General features: G+C 37.7%; 1 protein-coding gene across 2 annotated transcripts in view; it reads right to left on the minus strand.

The window, feature by feature from the left end:
• The window catches only part of dmrt1 (doublesex and mab-3 related transcription factor 1), a 40,406-nt gene that overhangs the window by 18,440 nt on the left and 4,004 nt on the right, over positions 1 to 17,962 (minus strand). The window contains exon 3 of one of the 2 annotated variants that reach the window (XM_088629041.1): positions 11,593 to 11,807. In XM_088629041.1, the coding sequence (XP_088485167.1) occupies positions 11,593 to 11,807 (215 nt within the window). The remainder of the gene's footprint in view (positions 1 to 11,592; positions 11,808 to 17,962) is intronic. The other variant, XM_088629042.1, reaches the window with a different exon arrangement.

Raw genomic sequence — 17,962 nt, forward strand, 5'->3', positions numbered from 1 at the left:
ACAGCACAGGCATAGCTCTCATGAATAGCCTTGCCTCTATCTCTAATTGCATGAATCGAAGATTCATTCTTGTCATACATCTGCGCCAAACTGGTTACTATCATCCCACCCCTTAACTTCCCAAAATCTCAATTTTTAAATCAAAGTCACACACTTTTCTGGACTTGCCTTCCCCCTTCGTACTTCTTTCTTTCACCTTCATACTTGTTTTCAGTTTACAAGCCTGCCTGCATTATTTGATTTTTCATTTATCATTTCCTTACTAACTGTGCACGCACAAATTTGCGTAAATATATTTTGCCAAGGAGACAAGTCTACTGTATTATTTTTTTTCTGGGCCATATGCACCGTGGGACTAACTTACGAATTGAGACACACTGAAAAAATCCAGCAATGCAGAGAAACACAATTCATTTCAAAACAAATAAAGAAATCAAGCTCTTCCGATATTAACTTCAGGGTATTTTAATTTTTTTTCAGCTGATTAAAAGTCTAGATTGATCATGGTTGTGTGTTCCATGTTTATAAAAGTTGAAACCCTGTTCTAAAGAATGAGACATCCTCATGTAAAAGTGCCTAGATTATGATGAGAATTATTAATAATTATAAATTACTAATAATAAGAACAACAATACTTTTTAACCCTGCTCCTCTATTTGAATCTGTACATATGACCACCAAACCTTACAGTACAAAATCCATACAAATTGTGTATGCGGAAAGATAAATGTTAAAGATTGGAAAGATGGGAAAATTCTAGGACCTCTGTATTTGTGAAACAAGTAAAGCCATTGAAAAAAGATGTTTCTTCATGTGGAGATGGACATGGAAAAGCATGACAAGAAAAAGAAAAGGGTGAGACAACAATAACTACCTTCTTTGTTTTTTGCAAGGAAAAGCACCAACTTTGAGTTTGGATCTGCTTATTTGAACAGAAAGTTACAGGAGGTTTTTAGTTTATGTTATAGTAGTTAATGTTCACAGTCATGCCAATAAAATATGACCATAGCTGTAGTTCTTTTACCTTTCTAGATAATAGTTTTTTAGCAAAAGACATTATAATTTGATGATTTTTTTGGTAGATGTGTGTTCAGTTTTAAGTTCCCTCACCATTGCTAACACATTTAAAGCAGCTGGTGCTTCAGCAGTTTTGTCACAATGGCTTTAGTGATTTAGAGTTGCTTTAAGGACAAACTCAAAACTCCAAAACATAAGATAACTGCAGTGAAATCTGATTTACATTTTTTTTCTTCAAATTACAAAGGTTAAAATAAAATAACCCGGTTGAGAAAAACATGATAAACAACATAGGTTAAAACATAAAAAGATATGCAATTCTGCTAATACTAATTGTAACAAACCACAACACATATACATGGTAAATTATGTCCTCTTTGGAATGTTTGAAATATTTGTAGACAAATCATTTTGTGAAGTTATCATTTGAAATCATACTTCATTCTTTTCTATACTAAAAAATCAAGATACTAGTGATATCAAGTATTTAGCTGAGAGCTGCAATAAAAATAGTGTACAATTAAAACTAAATAAATGACGCATTATGTGACTAGGGAGGCATTGTACCTTTTCCCCAAAAAAATTAATCTTATAATTTGCAAAAGAGAAACCATAAATTCTTACTCAATACCCCATTCTGTGTCTATGGCTCAAACTGGCTGTATCTTTTTAGTAGACATACTGTAGCTAGACATTTTTTCACAGGCTTCCTTCTCTCCCTGCTGTTGCCACTTTGTATCAAGCCAGCAGCCATATCACCCTGCAACTCACAACTGGCAACCCACTGAAGCTAAGCAGGTGTGTGCCTGGTCAGTACCTGGATGGGAGACCTCCTGGGAAAAACTAAGGTTGCTGCTGGAAGAGGTGTTAGTGGGGCCAGCAGGGGGCGCTCACCCTGTGGTCCATGTGGGTCCTAATGCCCCAGTATAGTGATGGGGACACTATACTGTAAACAGGCGCCGTCCTTCGGATGAGACGTAAAACCGAGGTCCTGACTCTCTGTGGTCATTAAAAATCCCAGGGCGCTTCTCGAAAAGAGTAGGGGTGTAACCCCGGTGTCCTGGCCAAATTTCCAATAATACTCCCCCTCTATGAATTGGCTACATTACTCTGCTCTCCTGTGTGGTGAGCGTTCTGGCGCACTATGGCTGCCGTCGCATCATCCAGGTGGATGCTACACATTGGTGGTGGTGGAGGGGAGTCCCCATTACCTGTAAAGCGCTTTGAGTGGAGTGTCCAGAAAAGCGCTATATAAGTGTAAGCAATTATTATTATTATTATTATTATTATCACATCACATAGCCAGAATCTGAGTTATGAGCTTTGCACCATGATATATTGCACTGTACTCAATGGACTCAGAGATCTTTCACACGCAATTCCTTACAGTGCATTAAGTTAAAGACATTTTTTGTAGTTGCCCCCGAAGTTGTACAGTATTTTTCCACCTGACCATGCGTCTAGGAACCTGCAGTCTGTCCCAAAAACAGGTATTGCAGACATACACTAAAGGGAAAACCAGAGGCATTTCCATTTTGCTGAAATCACAAATAAAGCATCGCCATCTTAACACTCTCACTGGGAAATATATCATTGTATTTTTTGTGTTATTTTGGTTTTTCGTCTATCCATTTTCTAACCAATTCGTCAAATTCAGGTCACAGGGGAGACCGAGCCTATCCCAGCAATAGGGCGCAATAACAGACATGAACACACATGAACACACTCACATCAGAGCCAACTTTCCTAGAAGCCAATTAACCTACCAGTGTGTTTTAAGATTTGGGAGGAAACCCGAGCACCTGGAGGTAACCTAAACAACCACGGCAAGAACACAGTATCTCAACGCAGATAGCACCCTAGGTCCAGAAGGGAACACAGAGCCTCAATGCTAACTAAAATGTTACCATGCCACCCCTGTATTAGTTCAAGTAGGTAGCTGCATCCGCATGCGCCGGTTGCAAAGGAACAAGTAAAGGTTTATTCCAAGCTCAAAAGAGAAGATAAGAAACACAATGTTTTGGCTGTGGAGCCTTCTTCAGTTGAGAGAGAGAGTGTGTTGATACTGCTCCTCTCCTGCTCCCACCTCCTCTCCATTCCCAGCTTTTGTTCTCCCATGCTTTACCAACCTCCGGTTTTCCTCTCTCACACGCACCTGAAGAAGGCTCCACAGCCGAAACATAGTGTTTCTTTTCCTCTCTTTTCAGCATGGAATAAAATTTAACTTGTTCCTTTGCATCCCTGTATTATATTATTGTATAATATTTACTTAAACAGGTAGCCACGCACAATGGCTCATCAGGCCAGTGATCATTCAGAGTTCTTGGGAGGAAGTGGATCAGAGAGCACATTCCTCTCAGCCCAGATAGAATATCAGTCCATTACTGGGTCAACCTCCAGCAATGCTAATTCCAGTTTATACCTACAGCTGGGTGTGGACCTCCAGGATGTACTGGAGCAAGTGGGGTAAAGTACCTTACTCAAGGTAAGCAGGTGTGAGCCTGGTCAGTACCTGGATGGGAGACCTCCTGGGAAAAACTAAGGTTGCTGCTGGAAGAGGTGTTAGTGGGGCCAGCAGGGGGCGCTCACCCTGTGGTCCATGTGGGTCCTAATGCCCCAGTATAGTGATGGGGACACTATACTGTAAACAGGCGCCGTCCTTCGGATGAGACGTAAAAAAACCGAGGTCCTGACTCTCTGTGGTCATTAAAAATCCCAGGGCTCTTCTCGAAAAGAGTAGGGGTGTACCCCGGTGTCCTGGCCAAATTTCCAATTGGCCCTTACTAATCATGGCCTCCTAATAATCCCCCTCTATGAATTGGCTACATTACTCTGCTCTCCTCCCCACTGATAGCTGATGTGTGGTGAGCGTTCTGGCGCACTATGGCTGCCGTCGCATCATCCAGGTGGATGCTGCACATTGGTGGTGGTGGAGGGGAGTCCCCCATTACCTGTAAAGCGCTTTGAGTGGAGTGTCCAGAAAAGCGCTATATAAGTGTAAGCAATTATTATTATAATTATTAAGGTACAACAGTGTCTACAGCAAGGGCTTGGACCCACAACTCACCAGCTAAGTCCAGAGATTTACAATACTCACTACACTGTATTGCTCCTGTGTAATTAAATAATATAATGTATACCTCATGTACATTATACAGTATATGACTACTACCAGCCTTTTAATATGCTGCCTATATTTTATATTGTTCTTAATTAACACACTTCAGAAAATACTCCTATGCATTTATATTAGCTAATTTTGTAAGAGTTTCTACTTTGCTCTACATAAACAATGTGTGTAGTGGCTCCTAAGGCAGCATTAGCTTAAGAAGTTTAAGACGAAAATGGTGATCACGCATCAACCTCATTTTCTGCCGGAAACAAGTTTTGAAGAACAGCTGTTAAGAGTTATTGGGCATGTTTCACCAAGTAGTTGGTGACCCACTGTGGAAGTTAAACATAGCTCCATCCTGTGGGGTGCAAGTCTGAAGGATGTCTGATTTTAAGTCAGTTGGTGCTGTGGTTCAGAAGACAATGGTACTTTGAATTTTGCAAACAAAATGATGGTCAGCCAGCCATTGAGAGTTTTGCCACACAGGAATTATACTGTCCTAGTATACACTCAAAGAATGAAACATGCCAAGTTTGGGTTCAAGAACAAAACAGTTCTTGAACAAGAGCAGTATATGTGAGAAGCCATTTCACCAAACTGATAATGACTCAGTTAGAATCATTGTTTAAATGAGTTTTCATTGCTAATTGGTAAACTCAAGTGAATGTAACTGTTACGTAAGCACTAAATCGCCCCATTAGTGAGAAAATTGATTGGGCACATGAGATCTGATTATTTAACCTGTTGTCAAGCCTGGTGAAAATCATGAATGGGAAAACACAAAAAATAAAGAATACTTATCAAGAGAAAGACACCTTCGTGTCGTGCCATCAGTATCTTGAAGGCAGTTCACTGATCACTTTAACATTGTACAAAAGATGTGAAATTTGAAATAATATATTGATTGTTTAAAAAAAACATTCAGAAAGTACAGGAAAGACTGTAGCAGCTTTTATCATAAAGTGCCAGGACTTTCACCAGAGAATATTCACTTAATTACAGAACCATTACTATTTTGGAAGAATGAACATGAACAGAATTTCTGTTAAATATAATATTTTGCAGGACTGCAAACATATGGGTACTGTACATTAAATATTAACACAAAATGTGTTGACACATCCCTGCTGATGTTTCAGTTATCAAGCATTTATTTAAGGAGTATGTGCTCCTCAATTCTTTAAAGCATTTTCTACTGAATAAGATACAGTACTTCAAAATGTTAACACTTACAGTACTACTCCATCTTTAGCTGAATTCTGTGTAGCAAATTTATTGAAATTCAGTTCAAATCTATTAACGTGCTGCAATAATGTAAAAACAGTTCTTATTAAAATCCCAAATATTGAGCATTTAGACAGATTTCAAATGTCCTTCAGTAGTAACACTATGACAGTTTTGGGCTGTACCATCATAGACTTTTATACAGTATGTTTGGATTTTTAGCCGATTATATTTACCTGGATTTACACTTCACTAAGCTCCGTGTTAAAGTTCTGCTTTCTCCAATATAACAATGAGATGCTTTCACTGTGCCCTGCTTGATAGACAATATAATTAACCTTTGCAATTCTGTTCCAACCTGCTGTTGCTTGACAGAAGCAGTGACCCCAGAACAATATGTTACCATCAGAATCTCAACTGCGCTGACACCATGAGATATAGCCCTATCAGCACTATTGCAAAATAAAACACTCAGATTAGATCCTTGAAGAAATATAGATTTAATTTGTTTCACACTTGAGTTCTCTGATACAACGAGAAACTTTTTAACATAAATCTAAAAAATTAATGTTCAGAGGAATGTGGAAATTTCCCAAAGTATAAACCCCTTCACTAAGATGAAAGTCTTTCTCCTTCTCTCATAACATACATAAACTATGACAGATTTAAATTCAGGTATGGCATGTGAATACATATATTAGTACTCATGATAAATTAGGGGTGATGAAAATAAATGTAAAATGCCAATAGACCAAAAATAACCTGCAAGATTGCAGACGTATTTTTTAACGTTTTTATTAATTCTTCAAACTAATTTTATAAAGAGATAATATGCAAATCAAGCAAATTTTATGTGGCATTTAAGATCTACCTTTGCACCATATTCTAAACAAGGTCTTACTAGTGCATTACATAATTTCTACATACAGTCACTGCCCCTGATGTATATTCTATGCTTTCAACTATATACTTACATTTTGTTTGCCTTTCTTATTGTTTCCCTTTATTGTCTGAACATTTAAATGATGTGTGAACATAAACACCTAAGTCATTTTCATATAGTAGGCAGCATCTTCCAGTGTAGCTTTTCCAATTTTGTAAGCATAGTTTGTTTTTGCAACCTGAATGTAATACTCTGGCCTTGTTTACATTAAGTGTCATCTGCCAGCTGTTGACGGAAAGGCACTACATTAGACATTTCCTGTCTTGAGCGACTGTTGGAGTTATGTCACTGGCTTTTGTATATTACAGTGCCTTGCGAAAGTATTCGGCCCCCTTGAACTTTTCAACCTTTTGCCACATTTCAGGCTTCAAACATAAAGATATAAATTTTTTATTTTATGTGAAGAATCACCAACAAGTGGGACACAATTGTGAAGTGGAACGAAATCTATTGGATTTTTGAAACTTTTTTAACTAATAAAAAAATGAAAAGTGGGGCGTGCAAAATTATTCGGCCCCTTTACTTTCAGTGCAGCAAACTCACTCCAGAAGTTCAGCGAGGATCTCTGAATGATCCAATGTTGTCCTAAATGACTGATGGTGATAAATAGAATCCACCTGTGTGTAATCAAGTCTCTGTATAAATGCACCTGCTCTGTGATAGTCTCAAGGTTCTGTTGAAAGCGCAGAGAGCATCATGAAGACCAAGGAACACACCAGGCAGGTCCGTAATACTGTTGTGGAGAAGTTTAAAGCCGGATTTGGATACAAAAAGATTTCCCAAGCTTCAAACATCCCAAGGAGCACTGTGCAAGCGATCATCTTGAAATGGAAGGAGTATCAGACCACTGCAAATCTACCAAGACCTGGCCGTCCCTCTAAACTTTCAGCTCAGACAAGGAGAAGACTGACTGATCAGAGATGCAGTCAAGAGGCCCATGATCACTCTGGATGAACTGCAGAGAACTACAGCTGAGGTGGGAGAGTCTGTCCATAGGACAACAATCAGTCTTACACTGCACAAATCTGGCCTTTATGGAAGAGTGGCAAGAAGAAAGCCATTTCTCAAAGATATCCATAAAAAGTCTCGTCTAAAGTTTGCCACAAGCCACCTGGGAGACACCCCAAACATGTGGAAGAAGGTGCTCTGGTCAGATGAAACCAAAATCGAACTTTTCGGCCACAATGCAAAACGATATGTTTGGCGTAAAAGCAACACAGCTCATCACCCTCAACACACCATCCCCACTGTCAAACATGGTGGTGGCAGCATCATGGTTTGGGCCTGCTTTTCTTCAGCAGGGACAGGGAAGATGGTTAAAATTGAGGGGAAGATGGATGCAGCCAAATACAGGACCATTCTGGATGAAAACCTGTTGGAGTCTGCAAAAGACCTGAAACTGGGACGGAGATTTATCTTCCAACAAGACAATGATCCCAAACATACAGCAAAATCTACAAAGGAATGGTTCACAAATAAACGTATCCAGGTGTTTGAATGGCCAAGTCAAAGTCCAGACCTGAATCCAATCGAGAATCTGTGGAAAGAGCTGAAAACTGCTGTTCACAAACGCTCTCCATCCAACCTCACTGAGCTCGAGCTGTTTTGCAAGGAAGAATGGGCAAGAATTTCAGTCTCTCGATGTGCAAAACTGATAGAGACATACCCCAAGCGACTTGCAGCTGTAATCGCAGCAAAAGGTGGCTCTACAAAGTATTAACGCAAGGGGGCCGAATAATTTTGCACGCCCCACTTTTCATTTTTTTATTAGTTAAAAAAGTTTCAAAAATCCAATAGATTTCGTTCCACTTCACAATTGTGTCCCACTTGTTGGTGATTCTTCACATAAAATAAAAAATTTATATCTTTATGTTTGAAGCCTGAAATGTGGCAAAAGGTTGAAAAGTTCAAGGGGGCCGAATACGTTCGCAAGGCACTGTATATATAATACGGGTGGCACGGGGACTCATTGGTGAGCATTGCTGCCTCACAGCGCTGGGGTCCTGGGTTCTGGGCTATCTGTGTGGAGTTTGTATGTTCTCCCTGTGTTTGTGTGGGTTTCCTCTGTGTGCTCCAGTTTCCTCCCACAGGCCAAACATATACAGGTAGATTAATTGCCTTCTGGAAAAAGTGTCTTGTGTGAGTGTACACCTGTTTCTGTCTGTCTGCCCTGTGATGGACTGGCATCCTGTCCTGGGTGTATCCTGCCTTGTGCCCATTGCTTGCCAGTATAGGTGTTGGCTCCCCCTACCACCCTGGATTGGAAAAAGTGGTTAACAAATGGTTGGATAGATTACGTATAATATGACCTGACTACATATAACATGAAAGATTCACAGACTCTTGATTCTTCTAGGGTTAGTTCCTGAGCCTGTATACTCTTTTTGATATACAACAAAGCGCTACACCTCCCCCTCTTTTATCTCTCCAGAACAGAGTGTGTCCACTAATGTTACATCCATCTCCAACATTTTTCGGTTAGCCTTGTTCCTCTAAAACATGATTCCAATAACATCTTAATTGCCGGCTAATGTGGTAGATTCTACTTCATGTAATTTATTTCAAATAACCCTGGCATTTATGTATAAAGACTTAATTACCTGGTCATTTATTTTATTTTGCTCTATCCTTGGGTCTCCCTTTGTCTTTGCTCCCTCATAAGGTACACTGAGGCATCATTAGACCAAAACAGTCTGTTGCCTAACATAGCATAATTTACTATTATTTAACTTGAAATTGTACTGTTTTGAACTACAAAAAGGGCACCAAAAACACATACTATTTCTTTTCACGTCAATATCATTAAAAGACTGCTACACATTGAGACTGAGCAGTATATAAATATTGTAATTTAATATTGCTTAAATTTGATTTGCACCTTATAAAGGACCGATAATTATTTATCTACTAATTTCCATTGCTCCTAAAATTCTTAACCCCCCCCCCCCCCCCAACAACTAATTATACAAATGAAAACAAACTGAACAATAAGAAAAACTTATCTTTCCAGAAATTTACATTTTTCAAGCAGGCCCTTAAGGAAATAAAAAAACTGATGCGTTAAAACGCATCTAAAAGACAAATGGCAAGAATTTAAAGATGCATGAACTTTGTTCATTTTGAGCCTTTAAAGTTTGTTTTTGTGCTGTTTTTACACATATGTTTCTATTTTCACCTATACAAGTAATGCCACAACCAAGAACAAAGTTTTATTGAGATTTTTATGTAAAGTTTTGTGATGAATTGTTATGAAAGGAACTGTGGAAGAAAAACTTAATTTTGTTTGCTGTAAAACTAGTTGATAGATGCTCCTGTAGAATATGTAGTGCACAAAATATAAAATATAAAGAATTCCGCATTTCCAAGCATGATATATTTCTCCCCTCACCGTTTAATTACCAGATGTAAATACGATAACCTTGCTTTTACGTCAATGCACACAGAATGCCTGCACACTCATAATACTCATGTTAAACATACGGCAGCACTGTGGTCTAGGAGACTATAATGGATATGATGGCTGTTCAACAGTGTGTGCTAATTACCTCATTTGGATAAGGGTTAAAGAACTCCCAGTGGCAGAATAAGTTGCAGTTTCGCCCGAGGGAATCCGGAAAATGTAAACACTGTGCAGAGGGGTACCACACCATGAAGGCAGCACACCTTTCTGCTGTGCTTGCCCAGTCAGTCGGAACGGTGGCGTAACTGCCATCACGGTGCATTACCATTCTCTGAAAGAGAATGTGACCTCGCCAGCAAGCAGCTCCTGCCAACTCAAACACAGATTTGGTGGACTGACAGGAACCACCATCAACATCACGGTCTCGGTAAAGACGGACCTGTGTGTGACCCATCGCTGTCCTCTTGCTACTTTGCACGACTACTCTTGCACGTCGCAGCTTGTTCTCAACAACAGTTTACTATCAAGACCAACATCGTTGTGTTTCTTTAATAAGCCATTTCCAGGCCCACTTTTCTTGTGTGGCCTGGTTTCTGTCCTCCTGCATGAACAGGCTATCACTTCGTAGCTAGAAAAAAAAGAGAACTAAAAAGAGAATCTGACTGCTAATACTGATTTGGCTAGACACGTCCTGCAAGCCTTAATACTTAACAATTGCTTATAGGCAATATCAAAAAATGTTTCCTTGCAATGTAAATAAATGAAATTTATTTAATGATAGATCATGACACACTCTCTTGGTTCTCCACTCACACTTGCTTCCTCATTCAACATTTCTGTATTTTGTGTAGTTTTGTTTTTAATGAAACTGTTAATTTAGCAATTGTGTATATAGACTGGCTATTTACAGTCCTGTGTAAAACGTTACATGTTATATTGTGCCTGAGTAACAATTTTTATTTCTTCTCAATGAGAAACTCAAGTATTATTATAAAAACAAAAAGGAAGGTTTTAACACAGGCTTTTGTTCACTTTCTATCCCTCTACCACTCTCTCTACAATGACCTCTCATGAGCTCCCCATTTTTTCTTGGCAACTATAAAACTCCACACTTTAAACACAAACAATAGAGTCCCAAATTAGAGTCCTACACTTTCAATAGACAGGATTGGTTCCTTTGAATATTAACACAATGTGTTCCTAGGACTACACTCCTCCTAACATCTAATGCACTCTTCAACTTTGGTTGGAATCACTACTATTACATAAGCTTAATCATTGAAGAAACCAAAAACACTGCTTTGAGAATGGTGTCCCAGTTTGAAAATGATCAATAATTACGTACTGACAAGACTTTCTGAAGTCCTTATTCTCCTTAGATTAACAGTACATTCAACTTTTGTTGTGTGTGATGTTCTCTGTCCACATTGCTCAAGATTCCTCAACATAGTAACTTCATTATAATATACAAAATAATACAAAACTTATGGAAATTTCTAAGAAAAGCTACCAGTATATGAAACCTTCTCTCCTAAACCGAAGTTCCTGAAGTTTAATTATCCCAACAATTTCTTAATCTTACTCGCAAGCTGTAAAAAGTTTTAACAGAACAACTTGTAACACTTTCAACCTAACTATTTTCACAAATACAGTATTCTTACATCAGGGTTATTTCCAAGAACAAATCCATTGGAACATTTTATCAATTGAACTCTAGTTTTTCGGAGAACAGGTGACATTTTTTTATAAAATACTGTGCCAGTACCTACTGTATTCTTCTATTTTAATGATGCTGCTAAAGTAAACTGCAGCTAATTATCAATAAAGTACAACCGTTCTCCTGCCTTTAATTATGCAAAACTATGGTTCTGCCTAATGCGTGGAGAGCGGCCCCACCTGGTTCACGTCACACATGAGAGGCCGCAGGAACAAATTATGAGCCTTGAGCACCTGGTACTGCTGGTAGTTGTATAGGTTGCTGTAGTACGCAGGGTAGAGAGGTGGCTGGTAGAAGTTGCTGTAGTAGGAAGCATCTACAATCATGTCAGAAGTGCCCTCTGCATACCCTCTGCTGGCTGCAGACGGACTGTCCTGCTGACTGGAACGGCTCCCTGCAAATCAAAAGAGATCACTTGGACAGCAGCTCAGCACTCAATACAAACACCAACTTGTGTGAACCGGGCCAGCTGTAATAATTGTTTCAAGAGAAGGTTCATTTGAAACAGTTTCACAATTGCCAGCATTCGTTTGAAGAAAGCTGGCCAGCTGAGCCACATTGTGTGGATACGAAACCCCATGTATGAAGGGTCAAACATTGTATACCGACAAAATCACTACATTACTGAACTGCTTTGTTTCAAGAAGGCTTCCTTAGGTGTTGAGGCACAGCAGCTCTGAGCTTAACTAATTTCATTTTTAATGCAGACATAATGTTCAGTTTGCTATGTCTTTCACTAGTGTTTAAAGTAAAGGAACAGTACTAACTGATTGTGAGTTTTTTGTCAACATAAGACGTATTACAGTCAAACTGCACTACAACAATAGGTGACAATTTAGTGAAAAATCAAGACATTTTAAAATATTCACAGAAGCAGATTTTTTTGCATTACCTTAAACTACAAACTTTTGACTCTCATCATCTTCTTTGCCAGTAACCATTAAAAATGTTAGCAACTGTATTTGACACAATTAAGACTCCTGCAGTGTTTGCATTACGTGAGTTAGTAAATCACACAGAGGAATCAACAAATGAGCCCCTTGTTACCATCTGCAGTGAAGCATTTTCTAATGTATCAATTTACACATCAACCGGAAAGTGGTATACTTTCTCTGTGTACTGTACTTCAGTTTATGAATTAATTAATGTTTTGAAATTGCTAGTGAATTAATTCATGTTTCTGGAGCAGAGATACAGTTCTGGGGATGAGAAACCCAAATGAAGATGAATCTGCAAGCCTCTGATTTCTCAGCAGATGTGCGCTGTTTTACCAGCTTCTGAACAAATGGTGAGGTGTGACAACAGACAGCCTTATGCTTCCCTTCCCACCTGTCAGAGGTCTTAGCCATATTGTGCAGGCAGCAGCTCGCCTCCCCCATGTCAAGTCATCAGATCACAACACCAGGCAACCAGGCAGCTACATCAGCCACCCAACTTTCGCCTCCTGTATTACAGGATCCAACAGCTTCCAAATGACTCTTTTTAACATTCTTTGGCACGATCAATTAGTGGAAGATCAAATTGATCAACCGCTGAAACTGAAAAGCTGCATCTACTAAAACAATGTGTGGCTACAAAATATATTGGCTTAAATTGAACAAAAACCCTGGGCCACTTTTCTCAAATTCGAAAGTGGTCCTTCAGTATAATATACTGTATATACACTGTATACCGTACATATGTGTGTGTGTGAATGTACAGTCAAACCCGGACTGTCTTCTCGTGTCATATTACTGGTATGAATATTTACTGTAGGTAACAACTCCCAAACTCTCCAGCAAATGAAAAATGTAAACAAAGGCAATGGTGCTCTTGGAAAGTAAACAGTCCTTTAATCTGGCTCAGAAGTTTAACACATTTCTTTAAATAGGAATAACAATGAACAAGCTAATTACTATTGTGTTTAGCAATAACAAGGAAGTTCACTTTTAAGAATTTAAAAAATTCTAAATAAATTAGTGTTTTTAGTTGGTGTCATTTTAAACTGGAGTGAATGTGTCTGACCAATAGTTGTGGTCAGACATTTGTGGTATTAAAACTGAATAAAAGGCTGACCTGTATGTTCTATCATCAACTATTGCAGCACAATGTAGAAATCCAGACTGTTGAAAGCCATCTACAACTACACAGGGATGTCCAGAACAAAACTGTATGCAGACTAAAACTTGTGATGGTACTTGCAATATTTGTGTCTCTAACAAGTTTAATTTGTGTGAGTCAAAAGAGCATTTAATGTAATCTGACACATAATAGTTTAGTGTCTGTTTTTTGTGATACTCGATGGCATCAAATATTTTCAAAGAAACAATTTAGAAATAATTGCACTTCTACAAAGTTTGAAAGAAAAAGAGGTGAGTAATCCACATTTATTACATCTCCAAGCCCCGTCAAAGTACATGAATAATACAAAGACTTTTAAACAATGGTACTAGATATAGTACCAACAATTTTAAAAGGCATAATATAGACATCTTGTTAACATTTCTTTATCTCACCTTTTATAATTCACTATTTGTATTAACATCACACCAATGTTTCCAAAAAAGCAATTTGCACAAATTTAAGCTGGTCTTTCTGTCACAAATTTGAATGCACTAGGATACCTTAAATATCAAATATACTTTTTGTGGATTAAACAATTCTTAGCTTTCATTTAGAGTTTTATATTTTGAGGAGAGAGTATGCACTACTTCAGAAATTACTTGTAAACTATTAAAACATATTCCAATTGTTTCCCTGGGATATGACAAATATATGACAATGATATATTATTGTAACCTTCTGCACTATAGAGTATTGGAATTTGATACACACAGTATACAAATGGGACCATGGATAGAGGAAATCCTACAGAACACCATACCAGCTCAACGTGTCCACCATTATTTCCTGCTTATTTCATGATGGCTTGCGAGAAACACACTGGTTATAGTAATTCTCCATGACGTTATCATTAATACAGTTTTCAGAAAACATGTATGGATAAAGATAAATATGCTGAGTATCAAAAGTAACATATCACTTACAACTGCAACAAATCAAAAGGTATATGGAAAATGACAACAATTCTTTTTTGCGTATGAGTGGTGATATTATATTTAACAGAGATGACATAGGTTAAATCATTATGCTGATTAATATTCGTTTTCAACTGAAATTACCATCAGGGGATTTACTTTGAAAGTCTCAGGATAATAATGTTATGCCCCAGCGTAAAAAATAAAGTGTATGGCCACTGCTGGAAGCAATATAAGATAGACGAATATAATGAATGCTTTTCACTAGGTCACATTCTTTTGGGATTCTGAACCATTCTGCATGTGTTGCCATAGAACAGAATGATTCAATAGTCACACTTTTTTAAAGACGTTGCTTTCCTTGTGTCTTAATGAGCATGTACAACTGACGTTCGCCATCTGGTGGTGACAAGTATAAAATGCATATTACAAAACTTAATTCAAGTACTGAATCAAATTTGAAGATGAGAGCAATCAAAACTTTCTCACTCTTATATTATATTGAAAATAAACATCTGACTATGTTAATACTACATTTAATACACTGATGCGTACTTAGTGATATTAGCAAAATTAAGAAAAACTGCCTTTTTTATTGTGCATACAGAGGTAGGCAGTATAAATGTCTAAACAAAGAATTATGGAGAATTACAGACCACATGACAAATTTTGAAAACAAGATTTTTGACTGTATCTCTCTATGGTATTAAATCAATGTAGGTATATTCTGAAATACAAATGAGAATGCATTTTCCTTTGCATTATAGTCTTGTGTTATCTGTTGCGGTATATAATCAATGGAAATGGACGGCTCCACACTTAATGTTCATAAGAAGAAAGATTTATACCTCACATAGTTCCATGTTAGAGAAGAGGAGAACTGTATTACTTTCATACAATTGGCATTGAGAATTGAATTAACAATCATTACATTTTTAACAGCAACTGAAAAAGATCTATCACTGGGCACATGCTTTAGGCCTTTATCAGCAAATATCCAGTCAACTCCTTTTGTACCTGTCACCAGTCCAGCATTTCTTACTGCTTCATCAGTGAATTTCCCTGTGATCTGGGAAAGAGCCTTGACCCAAGTGGTATTCCAACTCCTGAAAGCACTATCAGAGCAACTAGAACAGCATGTTTCTCCCACAAGCCATTACCAAAGGAAGTGATGGAAAGATGGCATTGCTTGGCACAAGACAATCACTCCTATGTTGATTCACAGACACTAAAATAATAGCATGCTGTATAGGCTTCATTTTCCACATACCTAATGAACCACAGCTTTTCATTACCTCTATATAAAGCAACCTAATAGTTTAAACTGTCCCATTTTACTAATCCCTTGTGCTACATATTGGTGACTTCAGGTCCTGTTTCATCTGTAGGAATTAGCCCAGGAGAAAGCACAAATGCTTAATAACTCAAAGTCTCAAAATTTGTTTTTATGTCCTATGGGGGCATTAGGGAGTAATCAACATAACAATATGACGTAACATCCACCACCAACAAAAAGGTCAGGACAAACAATATCTCAGCAATATATCATCCTATAGTCTACGTTTATTGGATACAGCATGCCATCCACCATCCAGAAAAAAGAGTGTCACAATTTACCTTAATTTTCACGTAATCAACCTCCCATTTTTCATAAGACAGCTGTGCCTGAACAAATGCGTGCAGTTTTATGTGGAGAACTACATAAGACCTATACTGTATAAAAGCTAGACCCACTCTAGAAATATGTGCTAGCAGTTAGAGGACTGTATATAAACAAAAATTAGGTTGTGGATATTGTAAGTGCATGAAACTTTAGAGTTGATTGAGCACAATGTTCTACAACATTATTAGAGCAACAATTGCATAGATATTTTAGTCAGAAAGGCTGTACAGTATGTGCTTAATGTGAAGCAATTTAATGCAGCTATCAACTGGGCTCTGTATTAGATTTACAGTCTGATAAAAGTAGCCAAACTACTAAAAAGAATTTAAACACAGGTGGTTAATATGGTATTTATTTAGTAAGACAAAGTTGAAAGGGCTTTTGATAACAATACATGAAAGACAGCAGAGAGAATGAGAGAAAAGGAAAAGCCAAAATACCTCTTGCAGCTTTTGGTCTTCATAAACCACTGTTTCTTACATGTTAGCTTTTTGATAAACATGAATTAATCACATACAGTATATGATGTGTAATCTGCTAAAATGTTCTGAAACTGCTTAAAATAATAGTTGTGGAGTTGCTAAAAAAAACTACTTCAACAACAAAAATCTCACCAAATTGTGTTTTTGAAAAAACAGTTACAGCACTGCAAATATTTTCTGTAAATTGGTCATTTTTTTATTTTAAATGCCACCTTCTTCATCCAAGTACAAAGTGTACACACAAATAAATGCCAGACCTTAAATTACTCATTGTGATGCAGATTTGACAGCAGAATACAAGACTTGTGTCTGCATCTTAACTCACCAAATGAAATTAACAGAAAGAAAACATCTCACTCCCAGATTTGTGCTGTCACACTGCCTGATAGCTCCTCAAATCAGGGACCAGTAATGAACAGTTCTCTTGTTGTTAGCCTGTATCCTAACACTACTTATCAAAGAACCTTTCAGACTGAACTCCTACTTTAGGAACATTTCATTCAGATAAAAATGCAATTTAATTAAACCACTATTTTTATATAACAGATGAGGAATTACATTAAAAATGTGAAATTTAACACTTTAAGATCATTTAATGAGGAAGTGTTCTTAATTCCATTTCTTTTGTTGTGCGGCCTTTACAACAAATTAGGTTTGGATTATACTGTATTTAAGATTTGTCATTTCAGATCCAGTTTGACAAAGACTAGAAAATGCCTCTTTTATCTTAGCTTTCACTTTACTTTCTCATTGCCAAATCTTGTGATAACATGACAATGGCAGTTTCATACCTTAAATGCTCCTTCTACAGCCACATGTCTAGCATTTAATTTCACTCTTTGCAAACAGTCATTCTTTTGTTCCCCAATAAAGCAAGCCTGTTTTCAAATGTGCAGTAAACTGCATCTTCTTATAGAATCACTTTATAAAGGTACAGTACACAACTGATGGAGTTGTTTTTACTCGCCAGACTTTGCTCATATATTTTGGAAAAATCACGGATTATACTGGTGTAATGGCTCACTTACAGGAACTTAGATGTGACTTAATATTAATTCCTTACACGTATATAGCGCTTTTCTGGACACTCCACTCACAGCGCTTTACAGGTAATGGGGACTCCACCACCAATATACAGCATCAACATCCACCTGGATGACGCAATGGCAACCAGAGAGTGCCAGTACGCTCACTATATATCAGCAAAAGAACAAAGCAATTAAGCCAATACATAGATACAAATTATTAGGAGGGCATGTTTGGTAAAAGCTAGGGGCTTCAAAACTTGGCCTGGACACCAGGGTTAACATCCTTACTCTTTTTGAAAAACACATTGGGATGTTATTGACCATGGAGAGTCAGGACCTCAATTACGTCTCATCCCAAG

This window comes from Lepisosteus platostomus, chromosome 4 (assembly GCF_059453375.1).
Source record: "Lepisosteus platostomus isolate fLepPlt1 chromosome 4, fLepPlt1.hap1, whole genome shotgun sequence".
NCBI classification, from domain to species: domain Eukaryota; kingdom Metazoa; phylum Chordata; class Actinopteri; order Semionotiformes; family Lepisosteidae; genus Lepisosteus; species Lepisosteus platostomus.